General features: G+C 48.6%; 1 protein-coding gene across 1 annotated transcript in view; it reads left to right on the top strand.

Annotated features, from left to right (window-relative positions):
- Positions 1-2,675: 2,675 nt before the first annotated feature.
- The window catches only part of LOC132502667 (uncharacterized), a gene marked incomplete at its 3' end in the record, with an annotated part of 59,733 nt that continues 41,595 nt past the window's right edge, over positions 2,676-20,813 (top strand). Inside the window, exons 1-3 of the mRNA XM_060118701.1 lie at positions 2,676-2,688; positions 2,937-3,154; positions 3,502-3,563. Of these exons, the coding sequence (XP_059974684.1) occupies positions 2,676-2,688; positions 2,937-3,154; positions 3,502-3,563 (293 nt within the window). The remainder of the gene's footprint in view (positions 2,689-2,936; positions 3,155-3,501; positions 3,564-20,813) is intronic.

The raw sequence follows: 20,813 nt of genomic DNA, 5'->3' as shown, positions 1-20,813 counted from the left end.
GAAGACTCTGATGGCTGGGACCACTCTCCACGTGGTCTCTCCTCCGAGGGGCCAGCCCAGGCTTATCCACATGGTGGTGACCACGGGATTCCCAGTAGCAGGACAGGACTAGCCCACATGCACAAGGCTTTTCGAGCCTCTGCCTGTGTGTGCTGATGCCCCTACGCCCAGCTTCTGGGTAAAGGGAATCAGGAGCAGCAACAACAGAAAAGAGGGCCTGAGTTCAGAGGTGCAGGAATTTATGGGAACTTATCCACCACACCCCGTCTCCAGCTTCACCTCTCTCTAGCCCTCTCCCCCAGTCAGCTGCTATGGCTCCGTAATGCACCCACCTTCTCTCTTACCCACTGCACGCACCACAAACGCTGCCCCTCCACAGGGAATACCTCTCCCTTGACTTCACCTGGACAGCTCTTTTATATTCAAAACTCAGATCAGGGATCACCTCCCCTGGGAAGCCTTCCCTGACCATTGCCCCAGAGACCCAGCAGACTGGTTAGGGCCTCCCCTGCTCTTCCCTGCATCCCTTCTCATCATCTCACAGCACTTATCACCTAGTTGTGTGTGTCCTTCCCCACCAGCCCCCAGGGAGGCCAGGAGTCCTTCAGTAAATGTTCCAGGGAGGAAAGGAGGGGCTGAGCCTTAGGTGAAAAGGCCAGGATAACCAGGGGATGGACGCCAGGCCAGTGAGCAGGCAGTGCCAGGCCCAAGCCCAGCTGTGAGAAGGCCAAAGAGTCTGAAGCCAACGAGCCAGCTTTGAAGCCTGAAGCCAAAGAGTCTCCTGACATATCTGTTGCTCAGAGAGCCTGACATCCGCATTATAGATGGACCTGACCTGACAGCATATCTGAACTACACACCTGGCTGGGGTCAGGGAGTGGGGACATGGGGGGAGCTCTTTGGGGAAATTTCCAGTATTTATTGAATGTGGAAATGATCAGGCACTGAGAATACAATAGGGAACAAGATACACAGACCCTGGCAGGGAAGTAAATATTTCTTAGTCAATTACAGTAAAATGAATTACCCCAGCAGGGTATGGAGAGGGGAGAGCACCTGAGATGATGACAGGGCTTGACCTGGTCCTGGGTGAAATCATGGAGGCTTCCCTGAGGAGGTGATATTTGAGCTGAGAAGGCATTTGTAGATGAGGAGAGAGGAGGGGAAGTGCTGAGCAGGGAAGTGAGTGTGTCCCATTCTGAGGTGGGAGAGGGATGAGTATGTCTGAGGGATGGAAGGAAGATGACCACCTGGGCTGCTAAACAGAGAAGGGGTCTGCCTGGAGGGTCTGGGGCTCAGGGGGAGAGCAGCAGTTCTCAGCCACCAGGGAGCAAAGCAGGAGCAGTTCCTGGGGGCTCAGTGCTCCCGAAATCAACTACAGTAGGGCAATAGGAAATGCGTCTTCAGTGCCTGCCATGAGCCAGGATGGAAACGTGTACTTTTGCTCATTTCACTCTCAGCAGCCCCATGTGGTAGGTAGTTATTGCTCCATTTAACAGAAGAGGCCTGCAGGAGCTGAGTGGTTTGCTCTGGGTCATACAGCTCTGTGAAGCTGGACTCCATAATCAGATGGTGCTACAACAGAGGCTGGGCTCTAACTCACTGCCTCGAAATCAGAGGGTTAGTCCACAAACACTAAATAATCAGCTACATGTGCTCTCCACACTGAGGGCTTGCAGGGAAGAGTCAGGACACTGTCTTTGCCCTGGGGAGTGAGGGGAGGCTAAGGTTCTAACCTGGACAAAGACGTAAACAGCAAAGGTCAGCGATGTGAGCTATGATGAGAGGAAAGCAAGGAAAAGTGACAGGTGGAGTGGAGCATGGGGACAAGATTGGATGGGTCGTTAGATGGCCCCTGGGAGGAAGTGACACTTGTGCTGAGACCTCAGTGCCATGAAAGGGTTAGGAGGAAGAGCCCCCTAGGCCAAGGAAACGGGAGGCGCAAAGCCCCTGAGGCAGGAATGAGTTCAATGTACTTGAGAAGCTGAACAAAGGTCAGTGCGGGGGAAACAGGGTGAGTGAGGGGCAGAGGGCAGAAGACAAGGCCCAGGGGGCAGGCAGGGCAGATCTGCTTGGGCCTCGGGGGCCACATGTGCTGCTGTCCCCTGTGTGCCCTCCAGATTCACCCTCACCCACCTCCCCTGCTCTGTGCCCGGGAGACTGGCCTGCAGGGGCCGCACCGACAGGGCCCTGCTCCCTCCTGGGGACCCGTTTTCTGTTGGGTCCTGGAGGCCAGGGGCAGGAGGAGAGAGGTCAGGTGTTGGTTCCCCAGGTCCTCCCGTTGACCACGCTTGGCAGTGGCTGCATCTCTCTCCTGTGACCCCAGCTCCATCGGACGGCCCCTCTCCCACGGCTGCAGCTGTCTCTGGGGTCTGGTAAGCGCCCCCTCCTTTGGTCCCTTCTGGACTGGGATGGACACAGCTCCCCACTGTCGCTCGCCTGCAGGTGCCTCACCAGCCCCTGCTGGTTTCCTGTCTCTTGCGCTCACCTTGATGATCATCCGTCCATCGAACGCCCTGCGATTGTTCCTTCTCCTGAACCGTCTGTTCCTGCCAGCAGCTTTACTCTTACTCCGAGATGAGCAGTTTGGATTTCATTCTAAGATACTAGAAGTTTTAAATGTGGGCAGGACTTAATGTTTGATTCAGCATTTTGCTACGATCTCCCTACCTGCCATGGGGAAGGATGGTAAGTGAGGCTGGAATAGATGGGGGACCCCCTGGGGGTGACTGCAGGGTCCAGGAGAGTCTGATGGGGTTTATTCCAAGGTGGAGGTAGTGGACACAGGGCCCAGGTCAGGCGGGACAACAGTACTGGGTCCCGAGACCCTAAATGAACCCCATAATCTTCACCCTCACCCTTCACCCTCTTTGTTGCCCTTCCCCCATGGGTGTGGGGATAGGGCACAGGGCAGCCAGGCCTATCTCACGCCTCAGGTCCGGCTCTCTACTCCCAGCAGCACCAGGCAGGTGCTGGGCGACCTGGGGTGGCTGAGAGGTCAAGATTCGCAGCTGTCACGGTGACCCTGGACCTTGAGAAGGAGTGTGTTGGCAGGAGGGAGCAAGAACCATGGGCACGGACCCTGGGCCCCCAGGCACCCCTGGGAGCAGGGCGCTCACCTGGAGACCCGGGAATAGACACGCTGGGTGCCTGCGTGAGTGCTGGGCGGCGGCGGCGGCAGCTCTGGACCTGCAGCCTGTCGGCACCGGGAACAATTAGATCCTGAAAAAGGCCTCATTAGTTCTCCCAGGGCCGAGGCACCCTTTGGAAAAAGGGATGTTTCCTGCCAGATCGGCCCCTGAAAGTGCGTTTGTCACAGGCTATTGCGTAAATCCGTGTTTGGCCCATTTGAAAAGATGTGATTTATCCACTTGACCAGCCTTAAGGTTCCTTCTCCAAACCCTCAAAATGCGGCTGTGATTAGGAGCCATGAAGCATGACAGGGCGAGGCTGGTGAAGTCACCCGCTGGGCTCTGAGCCCCTCTTCCTCGTGCTGCACAGGAGAACCGGAGGGGAGGGGACGGCATCGTGCTGCTCAGGAGCTGGGACACTTCAGGACGCAGGTCAGTCCTCAAGGAGACAACCTGGGATGCTGGATAAAGGCCCAATGTCAGGTCCGCTCATGCCAACTGGCTTATTGAGGCCCTACTATGTGCCGGCCCAGTTGGGGGTGAGGGTGCAGCAGCGAACAGACAAGGTCCCTGCCCCTAGGATCTGACGTCTGGAGTGGGGAGGCAGGAAGGAACAGGTAGACCGTCATCCACAAGAGTATCCCAGGTGGGAAGAGGTGCTGGAGGAAAGTAAACAGGATGAAGTTATAATGTCTGGCTCTGGGGCTGGGGATGGACAGTGACAACCTTGTACTGTGAGGACAAGGAAAGCCTCTCTGAAAAGGGGACCTTTGAGCAGAGACAGATATGGGGAGAGGGGAAGAAAAGGTGGGGAAAGGGGCTCACCCCGAGACCTACACTGTAATGCTCTCTGCCCTCCCCTTCCCCTGATTCTCCTCCTCATCCTTCAGGGCTCAGCTGAAATGTCCCTTCCCCCAGGAGGCCCTCCCTGACTGGCTTGGCTGCGTGGGGGTATTATTCACAGTCTTGACTCTTGCCCTTTTCTGCGACATTCAAGGTCAGTGTCTTGTTCAACTTTGTTTCCTGCTGGACACTAATACTCATGAGGGGAGACAGGGTCTGGCACAGCAGCCATCCCAGCACCCAGCACAGTCCTGTCCACATGGGCACTCGGTAAATGTTTGTTGAATGAATGAGTGAATGAATCCATCCAGTCCCACATGGTTTTCTCCTGCCCACTCCTAAATCCTCCTTTATTAATTACTGTTCTTAGGAAGTCGCAGGCTGATGTCATGCCATCGCTCTGAGATACTGAGCTGTTGGGAACTCCTTGCAGTAGGCAGATTTTTACAGGGTACCGGTGATCCCCACTTCCTGGTAGTCACACTTTTGGATAATGCACTCCCCTTGAGTGTGGGCTACACTCATTGCTTCACTTTTGTCAGATAGAATACGCCAGACAAGATGGGAATTATTTCTAATTTTTGATTTGGACGGTTCTTCCTCACTCTCTCTTGGGTTACTAGTCTTGGGTGTAGCCAGCTGCCACGTCGTAAGGAAGCTCAGCGGAGAGGTGCATGTGAGTGAGCTTCGAAGCAAATCTGCCGAGGCCTGCCCAGAGCCACAGGAGTGAGCTGGAAGCAAATCTCCCCTACTCAGCTGTGAGATGGATGCAGCCCTGGCTGATGCCTCAATTGCAGCCATGTGGGAGATCTTGAGCTAGAGGCCTCCAGCTTGGCTGTGCCCAAACCCTTGACCCACAGAAACTACAAGATAATAAATATTTGTTGTTTTGAGCTGCTAAGTTTTGAGGTCCTTGTTAGACAGCAATAGATTACTAATATACAGTCATTTGCCTGCTTAAAATTCCCTTGTGGTGCCTCATCACCTTTAAGATAATTTTCAAAATCTCTTTGAGTAGGATTGTCAACACCTTGAGGTCACAATCTTGTCCTAATCTTATATGTCTCTTCAACATGTGGCACAGAATCTGTATTATAATAGCTGTCTATTATTTGTTTGTGAGTTGAAGGAAGGATGGAAGGAAAACCAAAATTCATGTTTTTAAAAAACAACATTATGTACAGCCTTGTGGTTTGGATGGGACTGACCCTCCTGAGAAACTGAGGAGGGGCATGATTGGTCTAAGCCACTCAGGAATCACATTCACTTTGCCATAGCAATTGTACTTAAACCAGTGCAAACCTTAAAGGTTTTGCCTAGAATTATGGGACATGGATGCTCTCCATCTTTTTGAATGGTTGGTGTCAGGACATGAAACTGAAACCTGATGTAGCCACTTTGTCACCATGAATGAAGCCAGCCTGAGGCCAAAATCAACATATGAAGAGAGCCACAGCAGAGAACACTGTAAAAATTTTTTTAATTTAAAAAATATTTTGGCACCATGATCAAACCCCTCCTGAAGCCCTACCTACCTGGAACTTTTTAGTTCTGTGAGCCAGTTAAACTCCCTCTTTGTTTTAGGAAGTTTGTGTTATGTTTCCTGCTACTAGAAACTGAAAGGATTCCATTTGATACAAATTTCTACTTTCAAAATTATCTTCCTCTTTTTCCCTATTCAGTTTAGTGAACAAGTGAGTTGCCCAGTGAGTCACTTACTCAGTGCTCTATGTGCTAGGCCCTTCTACTTGCCCTCCTATGAACACTTATCCTAAGAACATGAAAATGAAAAACAGAGAGCCCCCAACTTAAAAGGGCTCACCATCTCTATGAGAAGGAATGGCAAACAAATGACAGAGGTCAAGGCTTCATATTTTCTGATAGAGGTGCTTGGAGCATGAAAGACAGAACAGTTAGTTTTTCCTGGTGGAATCAGGGAAGGCTTCCAGGAGGAGGTGACACTTCACCTAGTCTTTGGTGAGGGCTGAGAATTTCACCAGGTAGGAGAGAAGATGGGGATGGGAGGCATAGGTGCAAAGGCCCAGCACTGGGGAGGTGTCTCAGGCATTGGGACAATTTAGACTGTGGTTAATACTGAGGGTCCAGGCAGGGCAGAGGCTAGAGGCAAGGCTGGAATCCCCTGGGGGTCAACAGGTCAGCATGTGACCACTAATATGTGCTAATGGGATCAGGATCTATCCAAACGGAAGGGGGGCCCATCAGAAGTGTCTGAGCAGTCAACAAGTCACGGTCTTTGAAAGGTTAGACCTTATAAAGTCAAAAGTCCCTCCTGGCTCTAAAATGCTCTGAATCAGCAAAGCCAGCAATGGATGTTGACTTTAACTGGGGCAAGTTAACAGACTTGTTTGAATTGAAGTTACACAAATAAGTTCATGAAGTCTAGGGAGTGTGGGGGGAGTAGGGGACAGGTCACAGAGATCAGAGCTGGTAGAGGAGACCCGAGTCTTAGTCACCACGGCTCCCTCACATGGGGCTCCACACACAGAAGATACAGGATCATGCTCCTGGGGACATTTCCCTCTCAGATCTCCTCACCCACCAGAGACATCAGCAGCACCCAGCTTCTGCTGGGAATTCCCACATAAACAGGGCAGCCCCCCAAGACCAGCCCCCCCAAAACCAGTCCCAAATGAAATCAAACCTTTTTCCTCCTCTTTTAGATGATTTAGAGTCAGCTTTTCCTTTTGGGAGGTGGCGGATGCTCATCTCATCAAATGGGTAGAAACCAGTGCAGCAGTTATTAGGGGCCCTTAGAGGAAAAAAGTCAGGTCAACAAAACATCAAAGACAGTTTGGCTTCCTGGGTAACAGTGAGTCATGGAGATGGTGCCTCAATTCCCCCAGCAAAGCAGAGCTTTGAAGGTCCTCAGCAAAGAAGGTAAAGAAGAAAATGCTTCTCTTGAGTATAATCAGGAAAAGCATCCTCAAACAACCCAATGTTTGATAATAAAATATATTATCCTCTCACTGCAATCCCACTGGACAGATGAAGAAACTGAGGTCAGGTAAGCTGAGCCCTTATCTGATTCCTCCATTTGGGAGGCCTGGACACTGGCCTGTCAGACTCCAGCTGGCACTCTCTTCACCTCTCTGCTCACCCGGCAGGACTCAGGGACACATAAAATCCTGGAGTGTTTGGTCATCTGGAGCCGGAAACCTTGCCAGCCATGGGATCCGGATCTGGAAGACCAGAGTTTGAATCCTGGCTCATTCCCTGCTCTGGAAAAATGGGGATAGTAGATCCAAGGTCACGGTCCTGTTGTGTAGGGTTAAAGGGCAATTGTGCATCATATGTGGAGCATGGGGTCCTGCCTCAGTGAATGCTTATTCCCTTTTTCATTTCTCCCATTTAGATGAGGAAAGAAAGCCCTGAGTATTACTGAAGACAATGTTAGCAGTTCTAAAATCCAAGCTCTAATGTAGAAGCGTCCAACATGATAAAAGTTGATTTCCCTCCCTTGCAAGGTGGAGAATTAGGTCTCACTGACAGGTGGGTGATCCCCTCCAGGGGGCAATCCTGGGTCCAGGCCCCTTCCATCCTGTGGCTCTGCATCAGTCTGGTGGAAGAGGGAGGAGTTCACGGGAGTTTCTCAAGAGCCAACTGTGGAAGCAGCACCTGTCACTGCTGCTCACATTCTATTGTCTGGAAGGCAGTCACTTGGTTCCACCTACCTGCAGAGGAGGCTGAGAGATGTAACTTTGCCATGTGCCCAGGAAGAAGAAACATATTTGGTGAACAGCTGGACAGTCTCTGTCACTCCCGGAGAGGTAAAACTATGTCCCAGGAGACCTGGCAAGTCAACAGCAGAGCCCTCCTTAGAGCCCAGGCTCCCAGGTGTGCACAGGGCCCCAGGCTCTTCCTTCTACCTGTCAATAGGAGTGTGGCAGAGTCACAGGACTGACCACGGGGACCTGAGACAAGGTCCACCTGAGAGCAGGTAAGGAAGGCTACAGGTGATCTACACATTGTCTCTCTGTTGGAAGAAATCATGGGTGGGGGACAGAGTCACAGCTCCAGGGCACTTGGCTGTGAACTTGGTCCAGGTACGGAGTTGGTCTCAGTGTCCCCTTGGGACCCCTTTTTTCATAGATTGGTACTCTTACCTTCATACCCCCACTGACCTGTCTTTCTGAGTGCTGAGTGAATAATCCTTGATCCATCTCTCTGGCTCTTTGCACACAGGGACACACTTACATCTTGCCATTCACACCTCTTGTTCCTCTCAGGGTCCTGCTCCTCTGCTAGGAAGATTTGATGTGACCAAGCCATGATACTTTGGATGATGTTGGTTCAGGGCTGCTGGACTCAACAGGAAGCCTAGGAGAGGGAAGATAATCTCATGCAGGTCACCAATTTCAAATCCCTCCCATCAGACAGATGAGAAAATGACACTCCAAGACAGGATACTTCATAAATACACATAACTCCCACCTAGAAATCCACCTCTAGGAATTTAACCCTTAGAAACAAAGGTTAGAGCTATTAGCCTGCTGAGGTCAGGTCATGGCATGGGATGCTGAACTTTAAAAATAACATTATTCCTCCACTGCTTTAAAAGTAACACACACTTATAGTGAAAAAGCATGAAGGGGAAAATTAAGATCGCTATAATTCTACTTCCTCAGATGTTCCCTGGTAGGATTTTGCTGCATTCCCTTGCACTATGCCCATCAAAATGCATACTCAAATAAACACAAGCATCTTTTTATATATAACAAAGTAGAAGCATACTTTATTTGCTTTACACTATCTTTGTCACTTAATCTCATTTTGTGAGCTTTTTCTTGCATGATTGAATATTATTTTTAAAACAGGCCTTTCCATGATTGTACCATATTCTAAAGTTGGGTGGCAAATTATCTAGACATACATTCTCCAACGTGGCAGCCCCAGCCATAGGTGGCTGCTGAGCATTTGAAACGTGACTGGCCTAAGTTAAAATGGGTGTAAGTGAAAAATACACACCAGATTTTGAAGACTTGGTACCAAATAAAAAACTTAAAATAGCTCACTAATAATTTTTATACTGGTTACATGTTGAAATAATACTTTGGATAGATTGGGTCAAAAAATATGTTACTAAAATTAATTTCACCCGTTTCTTTTTACCTTTTTTTAACATGCCTACTAGAAAATTTTAAACTAAATGTGTGCTTACATGTGTGGTTTGCATTGCATTACACTTCAGTTGGATGGCACTGATCTGGGTAGTCCCCCACCACAGTTAGATAGTGAAGCACTTTTCAAGATTTTATTACTTTCTAAACAACAGTGTAATGAGCCATGGAGAACAGTCATAGTTGACATTTACTGAGTTTTTTTTTGCACTCCTGGCTCTATGCTAAGCATCTTCCATGCATGACAGTATATGAGCCTCCTGCTTCCCTTTCCAGGAGGTACTGTGTCTGTCCCCATTTACAGATGAGGAAATCAGGGCTCAGAGATGATAGGAACTTGCTCAAGGCCACATGGCAGCTAATTACTTGGTGGAGCCAAGACAGAAACACAGATCTGATTGATTCTCATGGTTTTCACTGGTAGCTCACTTCCGATTTTGCGTGTCTTTCTGATAATTGCCTTGGGACTAATTTCTAGGAATGAGAAGCATGGGTCAAGGGTTTGCACATTTTAAGGTCCCTAGGGCATATTGCTTTCTGGAATGAAGTTGTCAGTTCAAACTACCAACAGCAGTCTATTAATTCTGCAAATAGCCGTGGAGTGTTTACTGTGAGCCAGGCACTGCTCTGTGTGCCTGAGGCCACAATTGCCAGGACAGACGTGCCCTTGCCCTCCTGGGGCTCACATGGCCCTGCTCCCAGGGTGGGGGAAGGGGTCAGCCACTGAAAAGGGACATTATCCGTTGCGATAGAAATGTACATTGTGAGGTGGACAAGTAAGGAGGATAGAACAGGGACTGGGGCAAGACAAGGTGGTTACGGGAGGGGGGCTCCACTTTAAGTAGGATTATCCCCAAGGGCTTCTCAGAGGAGGTGGCCTTGAGCTGAACCCTGAATAACCAGAAGGGGAAATTGGGAGAAGACATTCCAGGCAGGAGATACAGCAAACACAACATCACCACGGTGGGACAGAGCTGAGCAGTTAGAGGAACAAGGAGAAGGCAGGTGCGTCTGCAGCATGGTGAGTGCAGGGTAGGGGTCGCAGGGGGAACAGAATGGGCAGGATCGGGAGGGCTTGCAGACCTGGAGGAGGAGTTTAAGTTTTATTCCAAGTGCAGTAAGAAGCCCTTCAAGGCAGCTGATCCGTGTTTTGTGGGACCTGAAACAGAAAATTTGGGGCTTTCTTGTTAAAAGAGCCCAGAATTAGGAATCATACTCTAATATTCATTTCAAAGGAGAAAAGAAATTACAATACATCACAGATTTTAAAAAGCTGAAAATTACCCCCAAAATTACAGAATTGAGAAAAAACAGCAGGATTTTTTTTTTTTTTTTTTTTTTTTTTGCGGTACGCGGGCCTCTCACTGTTGTGGCCTCTCCCATTGCGGAGCACAGGCTCCAGATGCACAGGCACAGCGGCCATGGCTCACGGGCCGAGGCGCTCCGCGGCATGTGGGATCTTCCTGGACCGGAATTTTCCCGGACCAGGGCACGAACCAGTGTCCCCTGCATTAGCAGGCGGACTCTCAACCACTGCGCCACCAGGGAAGCCCAGCAGGATGTTTTTGAATTAGCATCCTGACATACCTCCAGAGTACTTCTTCCCCTTATATTTTTGGTCTGCATCTTCTCAGAAGACATCTTTTATGGTGATAATTTGTGATATCATTTTCTATAGAAAGGATAGGAAAATAATTTAGCCTTTCCTCGAGCAGAGTTTGACAGAAATTATTTTTATTATTATTATTATTGATGGTTTCTGAATGTTTTATTTTCATCATCACAATTCATTATTGATGAGTTGTCCTGTAAATTTTTAGGATTGTTGTCAAACTTGGGAAAACCTCTATCAGGTTATTTCACACAGGAGCTGTGAGATTTCAGGGCCTTTTAAAGCTTCTTGAGCAGCCGTGAACCCCAATTAATCCTCGAATTAGGTTGCTTCTTAACCACATTTCTGCCCCACCCCAGGACCTAGGGAGGGGCCTGGGCGTGGAAGGCTATGAAGCTAAATCCACATGTAAACCCACCTCTAACTGGACGACGTTGGGCAGGGGAGGGACGGGAAGGGTCTAACCACCTGGATGCTATACAGAGAATGGACTATAGGGAACAGGGGAGGCAGCTGGACCACAGCTGGGTTGTCCAGGAGAGAGACGGTGATGCATGGACCAGGCTGATGACCATGCAGATAGGAGAAATAGACAGATTCCAGGAATGTCTTGTATGGGCTGACCTGGGGGAGAAGCCTCAAGGATAACCTGAGTGTATCAGGATGTCAGAGTGTCTATAACACCACAGTCCAGGCTAGACTGGCTGCTTGATTCTTACCTTGCTTCCTTGCATTTGGGGTCCAGGGCCTTGCCTGCCCCCCATCTTCCTCTTTTCTATGGGGGCCCATCACATGTAACTGGAACCAGATCTTCACCCAGCAGAGAGGAGGGAGAGCCAATGGCGGGGTAACAGAGCCTGCGACATCACTCAGAATCAGGAGAATTAATGAGGTGCCCACCTCGGTAAGAGCCTGGATCCCCCAAGAAGCATGAATGAAGATCCAAGAAGAGAGCCAGGCCTGCGTGGCTGCAGAGAAGACAAGCTCATTCGGCCCCGAGGGAGGGGAGACATGGCTGCCCCGGAGAGATCAGGAGAGGACAAACCCACCACCATCAGTCAGGGTTCACACCAGCCATGGACTGGCAGCTTGATGCCTAACCTACTTGGAAATGGGCCTACAGGTGGCCGACAGACTCCATCTCCTGCTGCACCAACAAATAAGGCAGGTCCATTAGGCTGATTTGTCCCATCGTTTGCAAGAGGAACAAAAAGTTTGCAAAGTTGACCAGTGGACGTGCTGACGTCTTAGAGCTGGGACTAAAGTTGGAGGTGGCATCTTCTGACAGGGGTCACTGCCAGCCTTCATTCTGTTGCCCTTCCTCCCTGGGGCCTTCAGCCAGGAGCACGTAGTACGGGTGACCAGCTCCAGGGTCCTCACCAGCAGACCTAGGCCCTGTGACAAGAGGGGTCCTGGGCTGGGTACAATTGTCCAGAGCTATCCGGACAATGAACTTCAGTGTGGTTGATAATGGTGGGTGGAAACTCATTGCAAAATCAATAAAGGATGAAAAAAGTGGGAGAAGATGGTCCCCCTCTTCTATCAGGCAAGGAAATGCTACAGCACCAACCTCCTCACTTTGCTGAGAGCCTGGAATACTGTGAAATAGCTATGACGATGGACTCTGCAGATGGGCTCCGACCTTGAGCAGGACATGGATATCTCTGCGTTCGTGCGTTCATTCATTCCCTCATTCATCCCACAAATATTTAGTGAGGGCCTACGGAGTGTCAGGCCCGGTTCTAGGCTCTACTGATCTTGCATTAGTCAAAATAATTTCCCCGTCTTTATGGAGCTTATGTTCTAAGAGGGAGGGACAGATCACCAACAAACAGAATAAAGAAATAAACGGCACATAAGCACCAGAGAAAAAGAAAAAGTAAAGCCAAGTCAAGGGGGTTGAGAATACACAGGGTGAGGGCAAGATGAAGTGTGAAATAATGTAGCCAAGGGAGACCTGGTGAGAAAGTGCATTAAGGAAAGATTTTCAAAGGTAAGGAAGTTAGCCATGCAGATGAGGGTATGCCTTCTGGGCAGGGGGAACAGCTGGTGGTGAGGCCATGCAGGGGCATTCCCGGAGCATCAGGGAAGAGCAAGGAGGCCACGTGGATGAGGTGGAGGGAGCTGGAGGTTGGGGGAGCAGGAGAGGAGGGCAGAAACACGCTGATGGTCAGAGTGGACAGGGCTTCATGGGCCTGAGTGAGATGGGAGCCCTTGCAGAGCTGTAATGCAGGGGAATGACAAGAGGTTAAAGGGCTTTGGTGCAGAGGGACGACATGAGATGTCATATTTAGCAGGACCACCCTGCTCACTGCATCAATGTGGGGGCAAAGCAGGAAGGAGGGAGACCAGTTAGGAAGCTCTGACAGTTTTCTAAGCAAGAGACGGTGGTGGCATGGACCAAGGTGGTTGCAAAGTAGGTGGCAAAAAGGGGAAGAATTCTGGACACATGTTGAAAGGGAGCCAACAAGATGGATCTGCTGATGGATTCATGGTGGGATGTGAGAGAAATACAGGAGTCAGGGATGACTTCCAAGTACTGGAAGGATGGAATTGTCATTCAATGAGATGTGAAGGCTACGTTCTACATGAAAACATCCTTGAAGGATGGGGCAGTGACCTTTAGATTGGGGCGAGTTGGGGTGAATGTGTGACTATCTAATCATTGCCCCGATTCAGCATGGCAAGGGTGATGGGCTGAGGAGACAGATCTCAGGCCGACAAGCCATTGCCAGGGTCGTCTCTGGTCTCCTGGACACACCAAGATGAAGAGAGTGAGGTGGATCTCAGCTCACAGCCCACAGAGAGTCTGTGAATGACTGACTGGTATTTTGCCCAGAGGCATTCGAAATTCTTGTCCCCTGAAAACCGACCCCCTGCCTTTGACAAAGGAAATGACACATTTGGGGTAAGGGTGTTTGAGATCACAAACCCAAATTGAAGCTGAGGATCACCCTGCTCCCAGCACAATTGGCCAACTCTATTCAGAAATGGATAAGGACCAACAAGGACTTGCACACAGAAACAGCCCCTCACAAAAGAAAAAGAAATGAGAAAAATGGAACATAAACAAAAGGTAGATGCAGAACTTACTTCATAAAAAGAATTACTCAAGATCCAGAAGAGAAGTTCAGATAACCTAGCAGGTTGACTAAACATAAAACAAAATAAGAAACTCAAGGAGCCAAGAGCTCAAAGAAAAGCTTCTGATGAGAATTATAAAAAGAGAGAGTTGAAAATGAGCTGGTGTATCTCAAGAAAGAAAAGAAAGAATGAATGAAAATGTTACAGAGATGAATGCCATGAAAATCAATAAAAGTGAGTAAGCATGAATGGAGATTCCATGAGGGACACCGAAAATCAGCTTCAAGAAATCACTCCAATCAAAATGGAAAAGAACAAATTTGGAGAAGTGAACATAGGTGTTTCTCACCCTGCCACATGCTGCCTGGGACCCGCGTGACCTCCAGTGGGTCTGCACAGCCGGTCAAGATGGGTTACAGGGGCAGCAGGGGCTGTGGTGGCCTGTGGACCATGCTCAGGACCCTGACCTGAGGTGGCCGGTCCCACTTCAACCTCATTAGCCTGTTCACTTACAGACACTTTCTACTTACAGTCCCTCACCCCCTGGCCAAAGTATTTCATAGCTCCAAAGGCCCTGGGTAGAGGGTTTACAGGTTACAGGACAGGTCAAACTGTCTCAGCAACCAGGAAACTGGGGCACAAGCACTGCACAGCCTTTTTCTGTTGTTCTGGAATTTCCATGCCTTAGTTTGGCTGCTAAAAAAATGGAGTTATTAGAAGACGTTTCAAAAGGAATCAGAGATTTATTTTTATTGATCTCTTTGTAAGAGCACCCTATCAAGCTGCGATCAGCATGTACCAGCAACCAGGCTAACAGCACGGACAAGGCCATCACGGAGTCCTGCTCAGCCTGCAGTGAGTTCACTGCCATGTAAGGAAAGCATTTTCCAGGGACGCAGAGAAGAAACCCCTCACACCACTGCCTCATCCCGGGAGGCCTGAAGCTACTGAGTTATGGGGCAGTGGTTCCCAAGTAGTTGCTTGAGTTATTTCACGGACAATATTATTTTCTTTGGACCATCCTTGGAGTTTCATTAGGATAAGAACAATCCTTAGGTCTTAAAGACTTCAAGAAAATACAGTTTATAAAGTCATTCTCATTGTTTCCAATTAGCAATAGGGTATCTACTAAAGATGTTTGCTACCATAAAATGCAATAAAAAAGGCAGCAAGGTCAAAAGAAGACATTCCACTATCATGGTTCATAGTATTAATTACATGCTACATAAAAAAAGATATGTGTATATACACACACATACACATACACTATATATACTATATATTACTACATATACTATATTATACTGTATATATACCATACTATACATTATGTGTACTGTATACTATATATTTACAATATATATGCAACTTTTTTATTGAATTGTTAACCGAAGCTTTAAAGTCACATATGAAATGTATCAATCTAAGATGTATAAAAAAACACATTGTTGACTGTAAGAAAAAAATGAATATAGAGAGGGTGGTAGATGTGGAGGACAGACCAAGGAAGTTGGATAACAACACAGGGCTGCTGGGGAAGGAAACACAGTGACTGGGGTGAAACAGTATTCAGAGAATCCCACTGTGTTCCACTAAATCTGCCACATGTACTGACACCTGTTGCACAGCAGACACTGGGCTTGAGGCTAAGAATACAAGCAAGATGTGATTCCTGTCCTCAAGGAGGTCTTGGGCCTGTGAGGACTACAGGCAAATAAACAGATGATTAAAATAAAATGGGAGGGGGCTTCCCTGGTGGCGCAGTGGTTGAGAGTCTGCCTGCCAATGCAAGGGACACAGGTTCGAGTCCTGGTCCAGGAAGATCCCACATGCAGCGGAGCAACTAAGCCCGTGTGCCACAACTACTGAGCCTGCGCGTCTGGAGCTTGTGCTCCGCAACAAGAGAGGCCGCGATAGTGAGAGGCCCACGCACCGCGATGAAGAGTGGCCCCTGCTTGCCACAACTAGAGAAAGCCCTCACACAGAAATGAAGACCCAACACAGCAAAAATAAATAAATAAATAAATAAATTTTAAAAAAACAGTAAAAAATGCCAATGTTATAAATAAATAAATAAATAAAATGGGAGAAATTCTAGAAAAGAGGTTAGCTCTAGGTACTATGGGGGTAGGTGAACCATGGTATTGTATATGACATGTGTCAATCACCAGGCTTGGCCTCGAAGTGACACTGTCAGGTCACTGTTATGGAGAAATCTGAGATCAAAGGGTGAGGAGTGACTTGGTAAGGTCACATGACCTGCAAATGGTAAAACTGGGATCTGAAACCAGGTGTGTCTGCTTCCCAGTTCATCTTCTTTCTCCTTGAATGTGCTGCCTCCAGTCTTACATCAGCCTGAAGTCATCCATCATGTCTATAAGGAAAGCACCAGTGATGACAAATACTAAGTATCTTGTCATGAGCATTTATGACAAGGGGTTTTGTCCTCTTGGGGCTGGAGAGGAGGACATGACTAGTACCCGTGGGTCAAGCACAAGTGTACAAAGACTTTGTCTAGGGATGGTTTCCATACCTAGGCAGGTGGGGCTTGGAAGAACAGCAAGCACACTCATCAAGCAAAATTACAACTCAAGGCAAAGGCTATTTCCAAGATGAACAGTGCAGCATCCATCAAACCACAGGCTGGGGTCCAGGATGAGCTAAGAATTCAGGACCACAGGACAGTGGGAGAGGCCAGGCGTGAGAGGGGACACATGCCAGAGGAAAGGGGGGAACCGGTCTACTGAAGAAAGAGCATTTGAAGACCATCCTGTGCTGAACAGAGGAGAGATGCAGGATCCCCGTCTCAGCTTTAAGGTGGCCTGAGGTGTTTGGTCACTCTGCTCAGATCATCTATTGTAGCCACAAGAACAGAATATATGATGTAGGAATGATTGCGCTGGAGCTGCGAGTGGCTATGGAGATGTAACCCGTAATAGTTCCTTGAGTCCAGCACTGGGTCCCTGGGAACTTGCCTTAGGTCTCTTTCTAAGGTTTTGTATTATTAAAAAAAAAAGAAAAGAAAAGAAAACCAGCAGAAAACGAGCATTATCTGTTGCCATTATCATGGTTTTACTTCCTTCCTGTGCCCATTGCCCGTAATCCTGACCTACAGGTTCTTAAGTCTCTTTTTTTTTTTTTTAACAACTTTATTGGAGTATAATTGCTTCACATTGGTGTATTAGTTTCTGCTTTATAACAAAGTGAATCAGTTATACATATACATCTGTTCCCATATCCCTTCCCTCTTGCGTCTCCCTCCCTCCCACCCTCCCTATCCCACCCCTCCAGTCGGTCACAAAGTCTCTTTTTAGAGTCTCTAAGCCCCAGATCTGTTAGCAGGTCAAGGAGAAGGGACTATGGAACACAGCTTGGGGCATCTTCAGAGAAGAAGCAGTGAATGGAATGTAGGAGCAGAAACAGAGTGGACAGAAGCTGAGGGAGGGAAGGAGGGGGACCCAGGAGCACAGAGTCAGGGGCGACCAGAAAGAGGCTGGGACTGGGGCAAGGTCAGGAGCTAAATGTCCAGGCAAGCACTTGCTGATGAGACCTTGTCATGGAGAGCTGGCCCAGGAGACAATTTGCAAAGGGTTAGGAAGTGGGTGACGGATTAACATGTGCAGATTCCTGGGGAGCCCAGGCCCCAGATTTCTTGCGTCAGCTCCCCAAAACCCACTCCCACTGCATATCTCAGACCTCTGCTCCAGCAGGAACCGCCTGCCCCCATCCCCTTCCCCACCAGCCTTCTTTCTACCTCAGAGCTGGGCTTTCCTCGTGGAATACTCCGTATGGATTTAATTTTCAAGGCATTAAAGAGGTTTGACTATGAGTTCATTGAAATCTCTCCATCCTCAGTTTACACTGGATATTGCATATCTCATCTTTTCCTGATTTTTTTCCTCTTAAAATGTCAAGGTGCTCCGTTTTTAGAAGTACTGCATGGAGATAAAGGGGATTAGAGTGTAATTGGATCCTCTTTAAAGGTAAAGGGGATGTGGGAACAGATGTATATGTATGACTGATTCACTTTGTTATAAAGCAGAAACTAATAAAAAAAATAAATAAATTAAAAAAAAAAAAAAAAAGGTAACTTGGAGCAAATGGGAGTAAACACAACCACTCCGAGTTCATCGTCTCATCTCCCTTCTCCCTCCCGGCTCCTACCCTCCCACTTCTCCATCTCACCCCCTCAAAAGCTGCCCTCCTAGCTCCTGAAGTAGGGGGATTCAGTAGGCAGGGTCAGCCTTCTAGAAATCCTGTGGGCAAGTCTAGGATGGCAGGGGTGGCCCGAGAGGTGAGTAGAGGCCTCCAGAAAACACGCAGGGCTGGGGGCTGGGAGCACAGAGCCTGCTGCCCCTGGGAGGTGAGTCCCATCAGGATGTGGTCTCTGCTTCCAAGCTCTTTGCTCAGGGGCCTGAGGGATGGTGCAGGTCACCAGGAGAGGCTGGTGCCCCCAAATGTGGCAAGAAACCCCACCCCCAAGAGCCTTCAACTTTGCAGCTGAGGCCGGCAGAGGAATTCCCTCCTTTGCTGCCAGATCCAGGGCTAGAAGCTGGAGGGATCGTCTAATGCCACCTGATCATGGTCCAGGCAAGACACCGAGGCCAGCGAGGGACTTGCTGAGGCCACTCGCCAGCTGGCAGCAGGGTAGAGCTCCAGTCTGTTCCCCTGTACGGCGCAGCTGCCCTCCCTTGGGCAGTTCCTGGAAGCATTTCCAGGAATCTGAAATCCAGAAACAGCCTTTTGATATTCATTTTGCATGTCTTCAATTTGGGGGTATCCATTTTAAACTTTCCAGAACAAAGATGCTTCTTTCAATTGATCTATAAATTCAATTTCATTTTTCCTTTTGTTTTCTCCCCCCTTCAAAAGCTGTTATTAAATCAATGGTGTTCTGATAGACGCCATCGCAGAATACAGCAAATAGGTTAATGGTGAAAAATAGTTCTAGTGTTAAAAATTCTTACTCTAGTGGGTTTCTGTGTTTCCAGCACTGTGCTAAATGCTGGACTTGCTTTTTCTCAGTAAATCCTACCAACATCCCCAGGAAGTGGGTACCAGCATCACCCCATCTCACAGCTGAAGAAACCAAGTCTCAGAGAGGTCCAGTTACTCGCCCAGGGTCACACAGTAGGCAGTGGAGCTACCATTGTACTTAAACCCAGGCCACGTGGTTGGAATCTGCACTGGATGGATTACATCAGCGTGTAGGTTTACATTACATTTATCACCAAGGATTATTCACTAATCCTTGCTGGACACTGGTGTCGCCAAGCTGACCATCTCGTGAAGGACATCAGTAGCCGCCTTCTGTCACCAACTTGCTGTGTGACCTTAGAACAAGTTCCCTTTCACCCTCTGGTGGTCAGAGCTCTATGTAGAATGAGGGGCTGGACACTCAGAGGCTTCCCGCACTCAGATGTGACGTCCAGCCGGCCAGAGGGGCACCTGTCCCCAAAGGGCCTTGTGCTTTTCTCCCCCCTGGTTTCCTGGAAAGCCCCCGTCCGGGGAGAGGCTGTGAGACCACACACTTTGCTCTTCCTGCCTGCTGTGCAGTGGCACAGAGGCTGCTGCTATCCAAGGACAGCGTTTGCATTCTCTGGGACCCCGATTCTCCCGTCATGTCCTTAGCCACTTGCACTGGTGCCGGGCTGAGTGCCCCCAGATAGGAGCACTGAATAACCCTCCCACGAACTCCACCTCCTGCAAATAAATAGAGGCCAAGGGCCCTCATCACAGGGAGGTTGCACATAACTAAAAATATCTTTCACACATTATGAATGGCTGTTCCCCCATCTCTCTGTGACAAAGTTGACGGTAAAATGTATCCGTTGTCCAGGCCTGAGCTGTGAGCGCAAGATAAAAGTAAGGAAAAGCGTGGGGGCCACAGTGCAAGAAGGTGGCTTTATAATGAAATAATGGTTATCTTTCTCCTGGTGGTGTTTCTTCTGTGCCGCCATGGCAGACAGCTCTCTGAGTAAGAGCAGATCTGTATTTCATTAGGACACTTCAGTTAAAAAAATCAGTGATGCTCTGGGAACCGCTCTGCTGGTCCACGGAGGCGGATGAGCCTGGTGAGAAGCCTGCAAAGATCCAGCTAAAATTAGGCAGCTGCCGACAGATGCTGGATTCACAGTCTTACAGAGTCGATTTCCAAAGTGATGCTGAATCCAAGTGACTTTAATTGGTCTCCTTGTTTTGTCTTTTTGAAGAGGGGCCTTTTGTAATGAAGTGTTTCTTCTTTTGTAATGAAGTGGTTCCCTCTCTGGGAAAATGGAGCTAGTATTTGAAGGCAGGCTTGGAATTTGCCCAAGGGCAGGGTGGGAGTGGTTGGTCCAGCAAGGCAGGGAGAGCCTGCTTTGCGATTAATGATCTGTGTGACCTTGGGCACGTTATTTCACCTCTGAGAGCCTCAGTTTCCTCATTTGGGAGCAATAACAGAAGTAGGATTATTTCTGTTTTATGTATATATAATTAAATGACATAAAGCTTCTAAGAGCTTATGGGATGCCTGGCACATAGTAATCAATATATTTTTGAGTTTTTCTCATTAATAAGCCATAGAACCCTAGAGTGAATGGGAGCATAAAGCCAGCTTTTCTCTCTCTCTTTTTTTTTTAATTTTATTTATTTATTTGTTTGTTTGTTTATTTATTTATTTATGGCTGTGTTGGGTCTTCGTTCCTGTGCGAGGGCTTTCTCTAGTTGCAGCAAGTGGGGGCCACTCTTCATCGCGGTACGCGGGCCTCTCAGTATCGCGGCCTCTCTTGTTGCGGAGCACAGGCTCCAGACGCGCAGGCTCAGTAATTGTGGCTCATGGGCCTAGTTGGTCCGCGACATGTGGGATCTTCCCAGACCAGGGCTCGAACCCGTGTCCCCTGCATTGGCAAGCAGATTCTCAACCACTGCACCACCAGGGAAGCCCCAGCCTTTCCTTAACAGAGGAGGAAACTCAGAGGTTAAATGGCTTGACCAAGGTCAAAGCAAGGCAGGAATGATTAGGCT

The sequence above is a fragment of the Mesoplodon densirostris genome, chromosome 2, assembly GCF_025265405.1.
Source record: "Mesoplodon densirostris isolate mMesDen1 chromosome 2, mMesDen1 primary haplotype, whole genome shotgun sequence".
Classification (NCBI taxonomy): domain Eukaryota; kingdom Metazoa; phylum Chordata; class Mammalia; order Artiodactyla; family Ziphiidae; genus Mesoplodon; species Mesoplodon densirostris.
Note: the sequence above shows the minus strand (reverse complement) of the source record. Positions and strands in the feature narration are given on the sequence as shown.